This window comes from Geotrypetes seraphini, chromosome 2, assembly GCF_902459505.1.
Source record: "Geotrypetes seraphini chromosome 2, aGeoSer1.1, whole genome shotgun sequence".
In the NCBI taxonomy this organism is placed as follows: domain Eukaryota; kingdom Metazoa; phylum Chordata; class Amphibia; order Gymnophiona; family Dermophiidae; genus Geotrypetes; species Geotrypetes seraphini.
The window spans coordinates 111,331,296-111,352,352 of record NC_047085.1 but is presented as its reverse complement, the minus strand read 5'-3'; the positions used below and the strand labels follow the sequence as shown (position 1 = coordinate 111,352,352).

The following is a 21,057-nucleotide window of genomic DNA, read 5'->3' as shown; positions in this document are numbered from 1 at the left end:
CGGTAGAGGCTGACATGGTGGCAAACTCTCCCACACTGGGGCTGCGGCAGACTCTATGTGACTTCCTGCTGCTCTCGCTCACTGCCCTCCCCCAGTAGGCACAGCAACTGCACCGCCTCCTACTCTTCAGCGAGAGCACCGCCACTGCCCCATCTGGCCACCCTCCTCCATCCTCCGCACCCGGCTCTGACATCAACTCTAACTCCGATTGGCTGGCCTGGACTTTGGAGGAAAGGCTTGTGGGCCAGCACTGTGCAATCGCTGCATGCGCCTGGCCCTTCCCTTCCCAGTGGGGGATAATTAAATCGGGCGGGGGCAAGCGGCGGTCAGCCCGCATACCCCCAACAGGTGGTCCGCATACCCCATAGGGTAAGCGTACTGCAGGTTGAGAAACCCTGATCTATAGAATACATGCTTCTCTGCCCTGGCCTCTACTCTCAACAGGGAGGATGTACAAGAATACCAGCTGCATACCTGACTGCTTTATGTTCTCTCCCAGAGCCACAAATGACTTTCAATATGTTCTCAGGGATATCTGGTAATATTATTAGTGCCAATGTAGATGAGAAGCATCGGATAATAGTCATCAGGCTTGATAAGCGTCAACGAACTTTCTGTAACATCTTGGATTTTAGCACCAGGCAGACATCATACCTCCCAGGACATCATGTTTGGTCTGCAGATGGATGCTTCTGTACCCCTCAGAAGGGAATTGCCAACCACAACTACCTTACGCCTCCTAGTGATCACGGATCCAGTAATTTTTGGGATTTCAAGCTTTGGTCCTTCTTGCCCCTGAGATGCTCTTATTTCTCCCATTTCCAGGGCAGGATACCGGTTCTTCAGTTCAAGGATGGGTGGAGTCATAGTACCAATCTTGCAGGATTCCATAATCTTAGCTGGAAATCTTTGACACCTCATGAACCATTTCATCGATGTACCTCTCATTCTCATAGATGTGTCTCAGTCTTGCCACCTTCCCTCTCAGTTCCTTTACTTCCTTCATGAGGGATTCAAGCTGAAGACAGCTTGCACATGGAACCAATCCCTCTGCCTGGATAACATTTTCTGGCTGCATAGAGACAGAAGCTGTAACCTGAGCACCAGCTTTGGTGACACAATGTGTCCCAGCCATACTTTGGTTGCAGAAGTACTTACACTTGAAAGAAAAAAGAAAGAGCAGAAAAATCCTAACAAAGCAATGCCCTTTTCTTGGTTGGCTGAAGAGTCTATAAATCAAAAAGTTCTGCCTTGGGTGGGCAAGATGGAACTAACACCAAACAGAGTCTTTCCTCAACAGCTATTTGTGCCCTAATCTGATCGTATGCCCTGAAATGCAACCTAAAATACTGATCTAGTCTAATGCACTTTTTGTTTGAAACCTTAACTTATTTTGCTGAGCTAAAAAAAAAAGAAATGCAATGAAATAATCTTTTCCAAGTTTGAATGCCAGCATGCAAGATATTCCAATGGATATGCATTGAAAGCAGTGCATGCACATAGATCTCATGCATATTCATTGGGGAAATCCTGAAAACCCGACTGGATTGCGGCCCCGAAGGAGGGACTTTGAGATCCCTGAGTTACAGGGAAATACTTTTAAAACCAATAGGAGGAAATTTTTTTCACTCACAGAATAGTTAAGCTCTGGAACACATTGCCAAGAAAGGACTTTGAGACCCCTGCTGTAACTTCATCGTGTGTCCCCTAGTCTTTGTAATTTTTGACAGAATGAAAAATCAATCCACTTGTACCCGTTATACTCCACTCAGGATTTTGTAGACTTCAATCCTATCTCCCCTCAGCTGTCTCTTTTCCAAGCTGAAGAGCCCTAACCGTTTTAGTCTTTCCTCATATGAGAGGCATTGCATCCTCTTTACCATCTTGGTCGCTCTTCTTTGAACCTTTTCTAGTGCCACTATAACTTTCTTGAGATAAGGAGACCAGAACTGAACGCAATACTGCAGGTGAGGTTGCCCATGGAGCGATACAGGGGCATTATGACATTTTTAGTCTTGTTAACCATCCCTTTTTTAATAATTCCCAGCATCCTGTTTGCTTTTTTGGCACATTAGGCAGAAGGTTTCATCGCATTGTCTACAATGATACCCAGATCCTTTTCTTGGGTGCTAACCACCAAGGTGGACCCTAGCATCCGGTAACTGTGATTCAGGTTATTCTTCCCAATGTGCATCACTTTGCATTTGTCCACATTAAATTTCATCTGCCATTTGGACGCCCAGTCTTCCAATTTCCTAAGGTCTGCCTGCAATTTTTCACAATCTGCATGCGTTTCAATAGCTTTGAACAGTCTAGTGTCATCTGTAAATTTAATCACCTCACTCGTTGTTCCAATTTTTAGATCATTTATAAATAAGTTAAATAGCACCGGTCCCAGTACAGACCTCTGCGGCACTCTATTCCATTGAGAAAAATGACCATTTAACCCTACCCTCTGTTTTCTATCTGATAATCAATTTCTAATCCACAACGGAACTTTGCCACCTATCCCATGACACTTCAATTTTCTCAGGAGCCTCTCATGAGGAACTTTATCAAAAACTTTCTGAAAATCTAGATGCACAATATCAACTGGCTCACCTTTATCCACATGTTTATTCACACCTTCAAAGAAGTCAAGCAAATTTGTGAGGCAAGATCTCCCTTGGCTGAATCCATGCTGACTCCGTCTCATTAAATCATGTTTGTCTACGTGTTCCACAATTTTATTTTTTATAATTATTTCTACTATTTTGCCCGGCACTGAAGTGAGGCTTACCAGTCTGTGATTTCCCAGATCTCCCCTGGAGCCCTTTTTAAAAATCAGCATAACATTGGCCACCCTCCAATCTTCAGGTACTACAGACAATTTTAGCGACAGGTTACAGATCACTAACAGTAGGTCAGCAATTTCATGTTTGAGTTCTTTTAGTACCCTGGGATGTATACCTTCCGGTCCTGGCGATTTATCACTTTTTAACTTGTCGATTTGGCTCAGTACATCTTTCAGATTCACTGAGATTTCTTTCAGTTCCTCCGCATCATCACCCTTGAAAACCATTTCCAGTACAGGTAGATCTCCTTCCGTAAAGACCGAAGCAAAGAATTCATTCAGTCTTTCCGCTGTGGCCTTATCCTCCCTGAGCGCCCCTTTCGCTCCTTGATCATCCAACAGTTCCACAGATTCACTCACAGGTTTTCTGCTTCTGATGAACCTAAAAAAAATTGCTATGAGTTTTTGCCTCTTTTGCAAGTTTCTCTTCATAGCTGTCTTTATCAATGCTTTGCATCTAACTTGCCAGTGCTTGTGTTTCTTCTTATTTTCTTCACTTCTGTCTGGAATCTTTTTCCAGACGAGATGGTCACTTTGGCCAAGCAGTATTGCAAAATTAATTTTCTTAATGGCCAACACTCCCTCCATCCCATTCTAGTAAGCTAGGGATTCACACATGTGAGAATATGCTGCCTGCTTGTCCTGGGATAAAGCACAGTTACTTAACTTAACAGGTGTTATCTAGGACAGCAGACAGATATTTTCACAACCCACACACCTCCCCGGGTTGGCTTCTTAGCTTGCTTATGGAACTGAAGTACTGCGAGCCTACGTCAGGCAGGAAGGCACTTGTGCATGTGCCGGGCAGTTCATGAACTTTCTCAAGGTCTTAAAGTGGCAATGTACTTTTAAAGCTCTCTGTATTGGGGCTCCATGGATGACATCACCCACATGTGAGAATATCTGCCTGCTGTCCTTGGATAACACCTGTTACAGTAAGTAACTGTGCTTTATGGGTCAAACTGTGCCTAAGTAGGTTCAAGGCGACTTGCAGTACAATTTAATGAGATACAATTTTGTACAGTTTAAGGATGCTACAGAAGATACATTACAATACAGCTTGAGAAATGGTACAAAACAGGAAGAGATAAACAAGTATTGTTAGAGTGGTGCTGCTAGGTAGAATGAGGAGGTAACTCATAGTTCAAGGTTGTGTGATTGTCAGTGTATACAGCATCATTGAGGTTGAAAGGTATTTTGAAGGCTCAAGGGTCATTTTCTGTATTGAATATGGTGTTGAAGAGAGAAGTCTTTAATATTTTTTCAGAATGCGAGGTTGTTTGGTTCAGATCTGATGGCTGTTGGGAGGTTGTTCCATGTCTTTTATTCCGATGTACATAAACATAGTGTTGAAAATACATTTGTAATCGAGGCCTTTTGTTGTGAGAGAGTTCATCAGAAGTTTACTGAGATTTCTGGTCGAGGTGGACCATGAGGAAATTAATAGATTTATGAGTGGCAAGATGGAGTTTCCATGTAGGGATGTGTAAGATTTTGCAGAAGGTTTTGAAGTTTGAATAGTAATGCAGCAGCCATTCATCTAGCAACTCAGCAAGGGGCAGGAGCACAGGAAGACCGCTCCTGCTCTGACCCACTGCTCAACTACCAGGGATTTCTAAGGTACACAGGGGAGATGGGAGGTCATCACAGTTGGCCAGGACAGGAGGTGGGAGGGATCCCTTCTGTCTTGGCCCACTGCTGGACCACCAGGTCTTGCAGCAGGCCTAGTGGAGGCCTGCAACAGGTCTGGGTTGGGGGTGGGGAGTAGATGCTGACTTGAATACAAGCTGAGACCCCCTTTTTTTGCCCCAAAAATATCAGCTTATATTCAAGTATATACAGTATTTGGCAGTCTTCAAGAAGTGTTTTGAAGTAGTAGATGTCATTGTTATCAGAAGCTTCAAAGGGAAGGTTTATGTCTCTGAGTATGAGCAGTCTGGTGTATTGGCAGAATAGACTCGAGATAATTTCTTGAAAGTGAGTATTGTGGCTTGAGTAAGGTCCAGGAGGACGCAGATGATGATGTCAGTAAGACGCAGATGATGATGGTGGTGGTATTAGGCTTGTCTCTTGAGTTTGCATGTTATATATTTGAGGTCAGAGTGGGTAGCGGAGTCAATCAAGGTAATATTGAAGAAGCTTTTTATAAACAATGGCTAAACCAACACCTTGCCTGTTCTTCCTGCAAATGTGCATGATACTATATCCCTGCAGGCAGAGGTGGGGCAGTTTAGGACTTTTAGGGGCTTTTAGCCAGGTTTCAGTGATGTTGAGCCCAAAGTTGTTGGTTAGGAATAGGATCAGCTCTTTAAGAAAAACGGTTTGTTGACTTCAGACTTAGTGTTGTACATACAGAGGATATGGTTGGAGGTTGTTTCTTGTGTTGGCTAATGGATATTTGGTATATATCTTAAGTCTGCATGGTTTCTAAAAGGGGGTTGTCTTAAATGGGTTTTTGTTGGTCTCACACTTGAAATTGAGAACGGGAATGGGATATTGGTGATGAGGGTGGCTTTCCCATGATGTGGAGGTAGAGCTTTGGGGTTTGGGTCCTTGCTTGGTGGTGCATCATGGGGATATGGTCCAGTTTGTGGTAGCTGTGGACTGGACTTCAATTAGGCTAACAAGGTATAGGAGAGGTAAGATTTGTTCAGCAGGAAGCTGGCTGTGCAGGAGAACCAGGATTTAAGTTTGTGGTAGAGATTGTTTTTAGTTTTAAGTGACAGAAGGTTAGAGAGAGTTACCTTATTGGTGGTCGAGGTTTTGGTTGACTTAGGGTTGTGCCGAGAACTGCGTTAAGAAACATGCCTTTGGCTTGTGCTTTAGATGGTGTGCTGCCCTAAATGGCGGCATGCTTAGAGGACATGAGGGGGGGAGGGGAGTGAGGGTGTGTGTGTGAAGTGATTTTCCCCATGATGGCCGCAACTTGCTTCGCTCCTCCAATGGCAATTCAGGTTTGTTGGGGCAGCTCCTGTGGTGGTGACGCTGTCCTGAAGATCCCCGAGCCTATCAGTGATGGCAGCATGTCTGGAAGACATTGGGAGGGGGGGGGGGGGAGGCAGAGCGACTCTCATGCAGGCTTCAACTTATAACATTAATTTTCTAATTAGAGATCCTCTGTTTAAATCTCATGCCTTTTTGAATTCCGTCACCAGTTTCCTCTCCACTGCTACCCTTCAGGAGGGCATTCCAGCCATCCATCACCCTTTCTGTGAAATGCTTTTAAAGTTTTTTGAACCTGAGATAGTAGTGACAGGATTGTAGTGTAAGTGGTAGTTTGTTCCAGCATTTTGCTAATTGATATTGGATAGATAAGGTATTTGCCTGGTAGACTTTATATTGTTGCTTGCTAGGAATTTTAAGTGGAAAAGATGGTGGAATATCTGTTGGAGGCACCCTGGAGTAGGATGGCCAACTCTGTTAGGTAGGCAGGGCATTCACTCTCAGGATCTTAAAGGCAGTGATGCCTAATTAAACTTGATCCTTGCGGTTATGGGCAGCCATTGTAGTTTCATATAATAGGGCTGTAGGTGCTCTGATTACCATAGGCCATATATGAGTCTTACTGCTGCATTTTGAACTAGTTGTAGGCACAATAGTAATGTTTTAGAACAAAAAACAAGTATTACATTTCAGTAGTCTAGTCAAGATAGGATTAGGGATTGGACTAAAATTCAGAAAGCCTCTGTTTTGAAGTATTTTCTTATGGATCTTAGCTTTCTCATCAGAAGGAAAGATTGTTTCATTATTGATTATATGTGGTTCTTCATGGATGGGTGGTTATCAATTACTACTAAGATTTGGGATTATAATTCTAATGGAAAGTCTGTCTACGGTAATCCTTAGGACTCCTTTTACTAAGCTGCAATAGCGGTTTTAGCGCACGCTGAATTGCTGCACACGCTAGTCCTTAACGCCAGCATTAAGCTGGTGTTGGTTCTAGCCACGTAGCGTGGGTTTAGCGCGCGCTAAAAATGCTATCACAGCTTAGTAAAAGGAGCTCTTAGTGTGTAGCGTGGGTCAGTTGAGAGTCCTAGCCAAAGGAACTTGGTTTTGCTCTTATTTAGTTTGAGGTGGTGGGTTGAGGTCCAGTTTTCTATGACGTGGACACATTTTTTGACGAGGGTGTTGGCTAATGCAGCCTTTAAAGGTAGCATGATCATTATGCCGTCTGCACAGGTGTTCTTCTCAAAACTATATTCCCATCCAGGCGAAGCAGCTCTACGTACCTTGGACTGCAAATGTGCTCTAGTGTACTACCTAGAACAGACTAAACCTCAGAAAATCCTTCCAACTTTTTCTTGCTTGTGATCCTAACAGACTCAGAGTTCTAGTTATCAAGAGAACCATCTCTCCTTCACATATATTCAAACTGGGCTGATGCTGTGGCTGCCAGTAGCTCATTTCTGCTCTACAGCTGTTGAAGACAAATGCAAAGCAGACACTTGATCCTCAGTTCATACTTTTACCTCTCACTACTGTTTAGAGCGAAACTCTAGAAGAGACAGCCGGTTTGGACACGCAGTTCTGCAAAATGTTTAATACCTAAATGCCAACCAACCCTTTTTAGTTTTGCCAGGCTCATGTTTATATATAAATTGATTTTTCTCCACAGTCATGATCCTGGCAGCTTGGGAGTCCTATGTATGAGAATAACCAGCTTTATCCTCAGAGAAAGCAAAGTTACTTACCTGTAGCAGGAGTTCTCAGAGGACAGTAGGTATATATTCTCACAACCCATCTATCTCTCCTAGTTGACTACTTAGTTTTTTACTGAACTGATGATCTCATGAGCCGACGTCAGGTGAGGGAACACCAGTATACGTGCAATCCAGGCATTGTCTTAAAAATTTAAAGTAACAGTGCACTTGTTATGTATCTAATGTCTCATATGTGGATGATGTCACCCACATATGAGAATATATATTTGCTGTCCTCAGCGAACACCTGCTAACTTAGCTTTTTTGCGCTTTTAAAACTAAAACATGAAATATTTCAGTGTGATGGTTCAGCAGATTGAACTTTTAATCTTATAAAGAATGTTAATTTGAAATTTCCAGAAGAGACGCTCCAGCAGGCAGGTTAAGAGAAAGCGCTACACTGAAGATTTGGAGTTCAAGATTTCTGATGAGGAAGCAGATGATGCAGATGCTGTTGGAAGAGAATCTCCTTCAAATATGTCACAGTCAGAGCAGCAGGTTAGTTCCTTCTAAAAAATATGATAACTTGAATTTTGATGAAAAATTATCTCCCCCATTGAATGAAACCCAGCTTAGTTGTGAAGTGTGTGTATTCTGTGTCTGGAGATCATACAAATTCAACACCATGCATTGAAATGTAAACCTTGGCTTTCACCCCAACCTCACCTCTCAATCTGTGGTAAATATGACTCTCTTTTGTGGAGTAGATAGATTCTATACAAAGTATACTCCCAAATTGCTTCCAAATAAACTTTAATAAACTGGCTTTAATAAACTACTTAAAATGTTTCCCCTGCTGTTCAGTTATGTAAGAACCCTGGTATGAGATTACTGTCCTATACTACACAGTGGGCACACACCATTATTTGTGGAACGTAAATGACAAAACAGTTTTTGCAAAACTTGTATGTATTATTGTGGAAATGATTAATTATATCTTGTTTTGTTTTCTATTCTTTCTCTGTAGTATTTGTTTTCCTAACTCATAATCAAATGTGTAAGCATATGTGTTTTAATTTATATATGTCAATTTTGTCCATGTTAAGCTTGGTGATCAATTGTGTGATTTCCAGTAGCTAAATGGGTGGGTTTGTAAAACAGTAATAGTGGGTATGCTTACCTGTGACTGAGTAAAAATGTTCTTTCTTGTTAGCAGCTGTTTTGCATTGTTGTTTTTCCTTAAATTAATGGATGTGTGAGATTTACTACTAGGTCCTGGCTTTAAGGGACAGAGAAAGAAAAGGTCTTTCTTGTACTACCCCACTCTATTCCTGAACTCTTGGATAGTTGGTCCTATTTTACGAGATCTCTTATAGGAAGCTTCATTTGCATAGTCTTGCTCCTCCTCTCTTCCCAGCTGGAACTGCTCTCCCAACTTCCAGTTGTCTTTCTACAAGCTGAAACAATAGGAGCTAGTTTTTTCTGTTTGTGTTTATTTTTCTTTAACTTCAGTATGTTCTCACTACTTTGTGTGATTTATTTTTTGTGCTGTAGAGGATCCCCTTGGGGGACAGCTCTGGCTGCGGGAGATTGCAGACTAAGGTGGAGAGACTGTTTCCAGGGGGTTGACTGCTTGGCAGTGCACCCAACTGGACAGCCTGTATTCAAAGTTTGGCACTTTAAGAACTTTAGAAGGTTTGCAACTGACCACACCGCTCATGCGCGAGTGTCTTCCCATCTGATGTAAGTGCATGGCTCCTCAGTTCATAGTTTTCCACGGAGCTAAGAAGTCGTGCTCTTGAACGTTCCTTTAGTTTTCAGCCCTTGCTTCCCCGCTCACTCGTTTATTTTCTTTCTTTCTTTTCATTTACCTTTTCTCTAAAAAAAAAAAAAAAAAGATAACTTGGGAGAATTTTTTCTCCTCCGTTTTCACCTTCAGGTGATCTGATGGTGGGGCCTCCTTTTTACCTCAGCAATTGAGTTCAGTTTGGCTGAGGTGGTTTTCTTGTCCATGTCTCACCCGCTAATGGGGTTTTAAAAGTATGGCAGGTGCCAAAGGACAATTTCCATCACCAATCCCCACAACTGGTATATATAGTGCCTTGGCCCGGAACATCGCTTAGAGTCTTACACACGCTGTTCTGCTCTTCAGAAGCACACCATAAAGAGCTGTATTCTACAACAAGAGAAGTTGTTCGGTGTCAGCATGGAGGGAGTGGATGCATTGCATGCATAGATGTCGAAGATACCGACGATGTCCGATGCACTGACATCAACTCTGGTATCGCAAGTCATCACTCCTTCTGGTAAGCCAGCTAAAAACCCACCAGCTTCCCAGACGGTGTTGCAGGTCATTATGGCATTGAGTCCAGTCATGCTGACCAAGCGAAGACCCCCTATGCGACTTGTTTCCAAATCAAGGGGTACATCGTCATCTAAGTCATCCTCTGGAATGAGTCATAGCACCGTTGGTACCGGCGATGAAGCCACAAAGTATGGGGATATGTTTCAACTCATTACCCCAACACTGACTCCCCTGGTACTGGCCCAGCCTGAGTGTCACACCACACGGGATGCCGGTACCACCACTGCTTCTTCAATTCACCATGATGGCTCTCGACACCGGTCATCAAACAGCCATGCATTGAAGCATCGTGCCTCCAGACACAGTTCCAGTTTGTTGAAGTATCACTCTTCTTCTCCTTGACGTTTTCAGTCCAGCAAGTGTTCTTGTAAGTCCAAACGTGTTGCTTCTAAATGTTCAGAGAAATGTAAACATCCTGCATCGCCTTCCTCATTGGACCAAGTGTAGTATCATTCTCCGTCACTGCTCAATGACTCTGATCTTCAAATGGATTCCAATATTGACGTTTCTCATTCAACCACAGAGACTTATGACTCTCCTGAGCCACAATCTCCATCTAAGACTCCTCCTAGAGAGACATCCCCTATGGAGAGACCATCCTTCACACATTTCATTAGACAGTTGGATAAGGAACTATCTGTCAAGCTGGAGGCAGATTCCAAATATAGTGCCAAATTTGTGGAAACCATGGACTATGATCAACCTCCTAAGGAACTTACTAAACTTCCTTTGCATGGGATCCTGAGAGAAACCCTTCATAAAAATTGGGAATCTCCTCTCTCTGTTCCTGTTGCTCCTAGGAAACAGGACTCTCTACTGTATTATTCCCAGTCCCAGTTTTGTCAAACCAACTGTCTCATCAGTCTTTGGTGGTAGAGTCTACATTGAAAAAGTCTACCCCGTCCAAAGTTTATGCCTCAGTCCTGCCAGGTCGAGAGGGACATACTTTGACAGGTTTGGGAGACATCTTTACCAAAACTCCATGTTGGTGAATTGAGTCATTAATTACAATTGCTATTTCACATGCTACCTGAAACATCTAGTAAAGCAATTACCTGCCTTTCAAAAATATCTTCCATCTCACTGAGTGAAAGATTTCTGGCACATTGTTCGCACCCTCACTCAATTAAGGCAGTACATGGTTCAGTCTGCTTATGATGCCTTTAAGTTGCCTTCTAGGGCTTCTTCTATGTCTGACCATGAGGAGATTAGCCTGGCTCAGGGTTACTGGCATGTTTGGAGACTCAATGGAGAACTTCAGATGAGTGTGAAGCAGAACCTTGTCATGGTGGAACACTGTAAATGGTGGATCTGCCACTAGCGCTTAAGTTCACCGACTCTTCTGTTTGAAGTGAGAGAAATGAGAGAGATAACTTTCCAAGTAAGGAATTTGAGATGAGCTTTGGGCATTGGTTCAAATGGAGGCTTCACCAATTTAGCAAGAACCACATTGAGATCCCAAACCACCAGAGTAAAAAGCTCTCAGCCCACGAAAAATATTGGAATGCTTTGCTTAAACCTAAATCCAAGCCTGCCACATCAAGACCATTCAAGCCCTCCTCTTCATATCAGAGGTGATTTTTGGCCAAACCTGCTCTGTCCCGGCCACAACAGAAGAAACAGAAGCAGTAACTCCCTCAGAAACCTCAAGTGTCTGCTCCAGCTGAATTGGCCCAGTCTTTTTGACGGGCTGCTTGAGAGCATAGTTCAATCCCATTAAATCAGCCCCTCCCTCAGCCAATTGGGGGTCATCTTCAACTTTATTTCCATCGTTGGGAGTTAATCACCTCAGACCTCTGGGTTCTACAGATCATTCGAGAGGGTTACTCTCTTCATTTTCTCACTGTTCCTCAAGATCATCCTCCAAGAGAGTCTGCTTTGAACCCTCATCAGTCCTCCCTCCTTCTTCAGGAAATTGATTCCCTTCTCCTCCTCAATGCTATTGAGAAGGTTCCTGCGGATCATCCAAACCAGGGGTTTTACTCCCGTTATTTTGTAGTCCCAAAGAAGACAGGAGGTCTCCGACCTATTTTAGATCTCAGATCCCTCATCATTTACAGTGTTCCACCAAGACACGGCTGTGCTTCACACTCATCCAAAGTTCCTTCCTAAGATCGTCACTTAATTTCATCTCAATCAATTGTTCTTCCAGTATTTTTTCCTAAGCCTCACTCTCATTCAGGAGAAACGGCTCTTCATACTCTGGATTGTAAGCGGGCATTGGCTTACTATCTCAACAGGACAAAGCCACTTAAAATATCTCTTCAACTTTTTGTCTCCTTTGATCCTAGCAAGTTAGGTCATCCTGTTTCTAAGAGAACAATTTCCAATTGGTTGGCTATGTGCATCTCATTCTGTTATGCTCAGGCTGGGGAGTTGTGTCACAGCCCATAAAGTTTGAGTTATGGCAGCTTCAGTAGCTTTTCTCCCCTCTACCCCTATTGAGATCTGTAAAGCTGCTACTTGGTCCTCGGTTCAAACTTTCACCTCTCATTACTGTCTGGAATCTTTTTCCAGATGGGATGGGCACTTCGGCCAAGCACTATTGCAAAATTTGTTTTCTTAAAGGCCAATCTTCCCCCTATCCCATTCTGGTTAGCATGGAGCTCACCCATATGAGAATATGTTTCTTGCTTGTCCTGGGATAAAGCACAGTTACCTGTAACAGATGTTATCCATAAAGTTGTGATTTTTTTCTCCACTTTGTTTGTCTCAAAGCCATCTGCTCAAAGACATGTACATCTGTGTATTCTATATCATCCGGATCCTTGAGGAAGGCTTGTTCACCGAAACACGGACTGTGTAGGGTCCAGTTGGACAATCACATATGTACCACAAACTTAGACTTATATTTGTATTTTTATGATTTTACTGTGAAGAGCTAAGAAATCATCTTTCAGAACATCCACTTCCACAGTCTTCTGTTTCTATCATTGGATTGTTTTCGCTGTGGAATATTGGGTCGTCTTTTTGTTTTGTTATGTTGCACTGCTCATGCACAAACAAGAATGGCAGTAACCTGCATGCCATTAATATACAAGGCAAAACAAAGAAAAGCCTAACGGATCAGCAGTAAAAGGTGAACACCAAAAATAAAGAAAGGACTGCATAGTGGACTGTGCAAGGTACAGGAATCTTTTTTGAAAGTCTATGCAAGCTGTAGATTTGTTGACAGGCTGAACATGGGGGAAAAGGATTATATGTAAATAAGGCTTTGATTTAAAATGCTGTGGGATACATGGATGAATAGTAGTGGTAATTGGTTGTATGAATGGACAAATAGGTATAGTGTTATTTGGGATGGGAGTGTTTTAGGATAGTTATGATTGGAAAGTAAAAGAGTTAATTGTTATGGTATTGTGATCGGTTTCGGTGTGATTGAATATATTAACAAAGGAATAATTAATTGAATGTTATTATATATCTCTTAATAGTAGGTAGCATAAATTTTTATGAAAGCTTGGACCTGTCAGTATATTTAATTAAGTTATGATACCAACTGAGGTTTTAATTTTATTTATTTGATAAGTTTATACATATTATCTAGGGTGGTTATAGTGGTTCCTGAGATAATTTCCTTTTTCAAGGATGTAATTTATTATTTTAAATGAAGTAATAATTTTATATCAAATGTACATCGAATGTGATACTACTTTAAGGTCAAAGCAGGGTATTGTTTCATGAATTATTTTATTTCACTGCTAGAGGGGCTAAATGATTTATATTGTATACTGTTCAGTTGAGTATTCAATTTTTAATAACATTATTGGAATTGTGTGATAGTGTAATAATTGGAAATCACAATTTAGTTAATATTAATTATTAAATAGGGAGGATTAATTTTGGGGAAGTTTTAGGGTACCTAGGGGAGGATGGTAGTTGCTAGTTGGTATGCGCGCACCCAAGTTTATGAGATACTTAATGGGATGGATTAGGGGAGGGAGGGAGGATTTTAGTTTAGGATTCTGGATGTGTGTGGCACAATTAGTTTTAATTTTGGCAAAAAGAATGCTATATTTCCATTTGATAGTACTCATAGGTAAAAGAGAATGGCTTTAAAACTATACTATTTAAACGTAAATGGACTCAATCATTCAGGAAACTCATCTGTCCGCTATTGAGGCAGCCAAATTGGAGAAAGGATAGGTAAAACATTGGGGGTTTTTGCCCCAGCAGTAGGTAAAAAAGCAGGTGTGGCAATCCTGATTAACAAGACTGTCTCTGCTAACTTTGATAACTTTAGAGCTAATCCATTGGGTAGATAGCTCTATATTAGTATGACTTCAGGAAAAGATACCCTGATGCTTTTTAATATGTACGCCCTAAATACTAATCAGGCACATTTCTTTAAAAAAACTCCAACAAACAATTCTGTCACTGGCTACGACTAATTTAATTGTAACCGGAGATTTCAGTGCTGTCATGGATCCAATTATAAATAAACAACCGAGTAGACAATTAAAATCATTAGGTCTGGACAATTTGGTACATATATGTAGATTAAAGGATATATGGCGGATTTTTCATTTCAATGCTCGAAAATTTTTGTTTTGCTCTCAAGTTTATAAATCATTTTCACGAATTTATTATTTTTTTTGTTTCGGACCATTTGATTAATCAGGTAACCAAATCCAGCATAGATCCGATTCTTTTGTCGGATCATGCTGGAATTTGGATAGATTATCAGTTTATCGAAGCAGATTCTAATAGACCTGTTTGGAGGTTTAATAATACATTGCTTGCAGATTCAAACTTTCTTGAGGAAATTCAAATGAAAATGAATGAATATTTTCAATTCAACAGCTCAGAGGAAATCTCTTTGGAAACTATTTGGGATGCTGTCAAAGCTACAATGAGAGGATAATTTCATATTCGGCGCATATTAGGAAATTACTAAAATTAGAATTTTCCAATTTGGAACAAATTATTTTAACTTTAGAGTCACAATTGGTCTTGAAATGGGAACAAAATACTTTGCAAGCCCTGATAGCACTGATAAAAGAAAACATCGATGAACATTTTGAAAAAAAACGAACTTCTGATAACCAGCCAACATGATTTCTGCAGGGGGAGATCATGCCTGACTAACTTATTGCACTTCTTCGAGGGAATTAACAAACAGATGGACAGAGGAGACCCCATAGATATCATATACCTAGATTTCCAGAAAGCCTTTGACAAGGGCCTCATGAACGTCTACTCCGGAAACTGAAGAACCATGGGGTGGACGGAGATGTGCATAGATGGATCAGAACCTGGTTAGAGGGTAGGAAACAGAGGGTAGGGGTGAAGGGCCACTACTCAGACTGAAGGAAGGTCACGAGTGGTGTTCCGCAAGGCTCGGTGCTTGGGCCGCTGCTTTTTAATATATTCATAAATGATCTAGAAACAGGAACGAAGTGTGAGATAATAAAATTTGCGGACGACACCAAACTATTTAGTGGAGCTCGAACAAAGGAGGACTGCGAAGATTTGCAAAGGGACTTGGACAAACTAGGGGAATGGGCAGCGAGATGGCAGATGAAGTTCAATGTTGAGAAGTGTAAAGTATTGCATGTGGGAAGCAGAAACTCGAGGTACAATTATACGATGGGAGGGATGTTAATGAATGAGAGTACCCAAGAAAGGGACTTGGGGGTAATAGTGGACATGACAATGAAGCCGACGGCACAGTGCACAGCAGCCGCTAAGAGAGCGAATAGAATGCTAGGTATAATCAAGAAGGGTATTAAAACCAGAACGAAAGAAGTTATCCTGACGCTGTACCGGGCAATGGTGCGTCTGCATCTGGAGTACTGCGTCCAATATTGGTCACCATACCTTAAGAAGGATATGGCGTTACTCGAGAGAGTTCAGAGGAGAGCAACACGTCTGATTAAGGGGATGAAAAACCTTTCATACGCTGAGAGATTGGAGAAACTGGGTCTCTTTTCCCTGGAGAAGAGGAGACTTAGAGGGGATATGATAGAGACTTACAGGATCATGAAGGGCATAGAGAGAGTAGAAAAGGATAGATTCTTCAAACTTTCAGAAAATAAAAAAACAAGAGGGCATTCAAAAAGTTGAAAGGGGACAGATTCAAAACGAATGCTAGAAAGTTCTTCTTTACCCAACGTGCGGTGGACACCTGGAATGCGCTTCCAGAGGATGTTATAGGGCAGAGTACTGTACTGGGGTTTAAGAAAGGATTGGACAATTTCCTGCTGGAAAAGGGGATAGAGGGGTATAGATAGAGGATTACTGCGCAGGTCTTGGACCTGTTGGGCCGCCGCGTGAGCGGACTGCTGGGCGCGATGGACCTCAGGTCTGACCCAGCGGAGGCATTGCTTATGTTCTTATGTGGAAAGCTAAATATAATGAGATTTCCTCACATTTGGCTAGGAAAGATTTGTTTTCTCAGCAGGCTCTGTATTATGGAAACTCGAATAAAGCTGAAAGATTATTGGCTAATTATCTTAAAACAAAAAAAAAAAAAAAGAAAAGTAAAGATTGTGGCTATTAAAAATGAAAAAGGTAAAATTCATACCCATATTGGAGTTTTGGGATTATTATAAAGCCTTATATTCTGAGCTTTATTCAAATAAAGAAATTGAACGAAGAGAATTTTTAAACTTAATTAATGGGCCAAAAATTCCTGAGTAAGTGAAAGAAAAACTTGCGCCTATATCATGTACAGAACTCCAGTCAGCATTGAAATCTCTCATAGCTGGATCCACTCTAGGTAGTGATGGTTTCACAGTGGAGATTTTTAAATCTTTTCAAAATTTACTATTACCTCATCTTTTAAATTTTATCAATCACAACTGACTAAGGGTTGTAAGTCAGGTACTATGGTAGAATCGTTAACTATTGTTTTGCCAAAGCAAAACCGAGATACCATGTTGGTTTCAAACTACAGGCCTATTTCTTTAATTAATGTGGATGGGAAAATTCTGGCTAAATTATTGGCTCTAAGACTAGCCAAGGCTCTCCCTTATATGATTGGTTTGCACCAAACGGGTTTTGTTGCTCAAAGACATTCTTCAAATAATACTAGATTGGCATATCATATGCTAAATTTAGCAAAAACAATGAATAATCAGGCCTTCTCTGTTTCTTTAGATGCAGAGAAGGCCTTTGATTGTATAGAATGGACTTTCATGTATCAAGCAATGGATTGGTTTGGAATAGGACCAGATTTATTCAAATGATTCAAACCTTGTATAATTCCTCTTCTGCCAGATTATCAGCCTCTTTTACAAAGCCACGCAGCAACAGCCCTGAAGCCCTTTAAGTCTCTATGGGCTTTGGGGCCATTAGCGCAGCACAGCAGCTAGCACAGCTTTGTAAAAGAGGCCATATATATTAATACCGTATTTTTCGCTCTATAAGACACACTTCCCCCCAAAAAAAATTAGTTGGAAATAAGGGTGCATCTTATAGAGCGTATACCCAACCCCTCCCCGGACCTTAATTCCTTCTGTGGTCCAGCGATGTAGGGCAGGAGCTTTCAGCTGTCTACAAGCTTACCCTCAGCACCGCTCCACGCCGGCACGGAGGAAGAGTTGCTGAAGCACATCTCTTCAGCTCCCTGATTTTGGCACCAACGGGGGAAGGCAGTATAAAACCACCACAGCAGACAAAAAAAAAGTTTTCAGCTCCAGCGGCGCTGTAGAAAAGAGAGAAGGACCTCTGATGGTGCAGAGGTTAAATACTGCCACTGCCTTCCTTGAAACGCGAGGACTCCCGTCGACATCAGAACTGGGAAAGAGCCGGTGAAGCAGCAACATCTCTCTTCCACGCCCTTCCTCCGGCTGACTTCATCCTGCCCTTTCCTCCAGCTGACTCACGCTCGGGAGTCAGCTGGATGAAAGGGCAGGAAGCTGAAATCTCCTTCCCTACAGCGCTGGACCGTGGGAGGTATTACCGTGGAATTGAGGTAAGGAGGGGGGTCCTGCCTGCCTGCCTGTCTCGGTGTGGGGGTGCTATTGGGGGGCCCTGCTAGGGGAGCCCTGCCTGCCTGCCACTAGGCCTGCCTGCCTGTCTTGGTGTGCCTAGTGGCAGGCAGGCCTAGTGGCCTGCTGGGGGTTCCTGCCTGCCACCAGGTCACTAGGCCTGCCTGCCTTCTACTAACCTGCCTGCCCTGTCCCTGCCTGACCTGTACCCTGTCCCGGCTTACCCTGTGCCCTGTCCGGGTCTGCCCTGTCCCAGCTTGCCCTGTCCTGGCCTAACACTAGACCACCAGAGGGGGGACAGGATACAGAGTCTGGCAGGGAGGGGGGTCAGGGTGCAGAGCCTGGCAAGGAGTGTGGGGTTGAGTGCAGAGCCTGGCAGTGAGAATTTGATTCAGAATATTTTTTTTCTTGTTTTCCTTCTCTAAATCTAGGGTGCGTCTTATGGTCAGGTGCGTCTTATGGAGCGAAAAATACAGTAATACATTTTCAGAGCGTTTTTGTCTGAAGAGGGGAGTTAGACAAGGATGTCCCTTATCTCTTTGCTTTTTGATATTGTTTTGGGACCCTTGTTGTCCATTCAGCAGGCAAAGGAGATACACTTCTCCCTCTGTATTCACGGTTTCAGCATTCGAGGTTTCGATTATTCACAGTTTTTAGCTTGCTGGCTCCTCCCCCAAATTACATCAGCTTGTATAGAGAAATCACTGATTCCAAGCATTTACAGAGAAAAATTGCTGATTCCTAGCACTTTCTTCACCGTGTTTTGCCTCTCCTTGAGGAAGAGACCAGGTCTCCCACCTTGTTATTCATGGTTACACCACATTCACAAAGGTTTTTAATAGAAAACAGCAAATAACATATGAAAAAGTTATTCACAGTTTTTCTGTATTTGCGGTTCTGTTAATCCCCTATCACAGCGAATACGGAGGGAGAAGTGTACAGGGAATTTCATATGCAGGTTGAGAATAAAAGATTTTGGCCTATGCAGATGATATCTTGCTTCATTTGAAGAATCCTGAATCTACCATCCCATATTTACTGGAATTGATTGGTTGATTTGGCAAATTTTCTGGTTACAAAATAAATTGGAGCAAATCAGAGGTTCTTCCATTAAATGTGCATTGTGTAAAAGGCTTATTTGATCCATTCCCATTCCTTTGGAAGGAAGAGGGTACAAAATATTTGGGTATTATGATCCAAAGAACATTGGAAGATACAATGATAGTAAATGAAAAATCCTTATTATCGAAAGTCAAAGAAATGTGTGAGCATTGGAACCCATTACATCTTTCTTGGAGGGGTAGAGTCCAAACCATCAAAATGATGATTTTGCCTGTAGTTTGCTACCAAATGAGTATGTTGCCAGTTTATTTTCAAGGATCCTTTTTTAAAAAATTGAATGGGATTCTTACAAAATTTATTTGGCTGGGTAAAACTGCTAAAATAGCCTTATATCTGCAAAATTCATAATCGGTGAGGGTGGGGGGTAAATGATCCAAATTTTTATAGATATCATCAAGCCTTCATATTGTGGCAGGGTATGTATTGGATCCTTCCTGAACTCATGGAGAATCTACCGGACTGGCTGATATTAGAAACATAGAAAGTGACGGCAGAAAAGGGCCAAGGCCCATCGAGTCTGCCCACTCCATTGACCCACCCCCCTAGTTAATCGCTCTCTGATGACCTTTTCCCTCGTAGAGATCCGACATGCGCATCCCAACTGTTCTTAAAAACTGGCACGCTGCTGGCCTCAACCACCTGTACTGGGAGCTTATTCCAGCTGTCCACCACTCTTTCAGTGAAGAAGTACTTCCTGGTGTCGCCATGAAACTTCCCGCCCTTTATTTTCAGCGGGTGTTCTCTTGTGGCCGAGGGTCCCCTAAGAAGGAAAACATCATCTTCTACCTTGATGCGACCAGTGACATACTTAAACGTCTCAATCATGTCTAATCTAATCTAATCTAAACCTTAAGTTTATATACCGCATCATCTCCATGAGTATGGAGCTCGACACGGTTTCCCCTCTCTCCCTACGTTCTTCGAGAGAGTATAGCCGCAATTCGCTCAGCCTTTCTTTGTATGATAGATCTTTGAGCCCCGAGACCATCTTAGTGGCCATTCGCTGTATCGACTCGATTCTCAGCACATCTTTGCGGTAATGCGACCTCCAGAATTGTACGCAGTACTCCAGATGAGGCCTCACCATGGTTCTGTACAAAGGCATTAGGACGTCGGGCTTCCGACTAACAAAACTTCTCCGGATACAACCCAGCATTTGCCTAGCCCTAGATGAAGCCTTCTCCACTTGTTTGGCCGTTTTCATGTCTTCGCTGATGATCACCCCCAAATCCCGTTCTGCGGCAGTCCTTGCTAAGATTTCTCCATTCAATGTGTATGTTCTGCACGGATTATTGTTGCCAAGGTGCATGACCTTGCATTTGTTAGCGTTGAAGCTAAGCTGCCAGGTCGAGGACCACTGTTCCAACAAAAGCAGGTCTTGCGTTATGCTGTCGGACAGATTGCTGTTATTTACAATATTACATAGTTTGGCATCATCAGCGAATAATGTTATTTTACCTTGAAGCCCTTGAGTCATGTCTCTTACAAATATGTTGAACAGGATCGGGCCCAAGACCGAGCTCTGCGGCACCCCACTGGCTACCTCCGACGTTTTAGAGATGGTACCATTAACAACCACCCTCTGAAGTCTACCACTCAGCCAATCGTGAACCCATGCTGTAAGTGTTTCACCTAATCCCATTAGAGTTTCATCTCATGTCCCCATTACGTCTGAGCCATATTTTGAGTATCAAGTTGCCTAGAATATACGACGACAATAGTATTCTTTTTTCTACCTGGAAAACATTAAAATTTATTAATAATTTATCACCTACTCCAATATAACAATCCACGTGTCAATGCCAATCTCTGTGATTAAATTCCAAGATACAAATCGGCGAATCTAAAATCCTCTGGAAGCATTGGCTGCAGGCAGGCATACGTACTTTAGATGATGTGATCTCAAATGGGAAAATGCTAAATTTATTACAACTTCAACAATCATTCAGCATTTCAAAGTCAAGCTTATAAATGGTTGCAGTTGAAGCAGGCCATTCAAAAGGGGTTCCCTGATTGGCGTAACTTAAAAAATTAGTATACCTTGCCGGGCCTGTGTTTCAAGACAGATTTGCAAGGGCATCAGGCTGCTAAGTGGTACAAATTAATATCTGAATATTTGAATAAAAAGCCTAAAAGACATTTGGAGCATTGAGATAAAGCAGC

General features: G+C 42.3%; 1 protein-coding gene across 9 annotated transcripts in view; it reads left to right on the top strand.

Annotated features, from left to right (window-relative positions):
* CHD7 (chromodomain helicase DNA binding protein 7) overlaps nt 1-21,057 on the top strand; it is a 616,542-nt gene that overhangs the window by 320,282 nt on the left and 275,203 nt on the right. For all 9 annotated transcript variants that reach the window (XM_033933452.1, XM_033933447.1, XM_033933448.1 and 6 more), the window contains one exon: nt 7,894-8,031. In XM_033933452.1, coding sequence (XP_033789343.1) covers nt 7,894-8,031 — 138 coding nt within the window. The remainder of the gene's footprint in view (nt 1-7,893; nt 8,032-21,057) is intronic.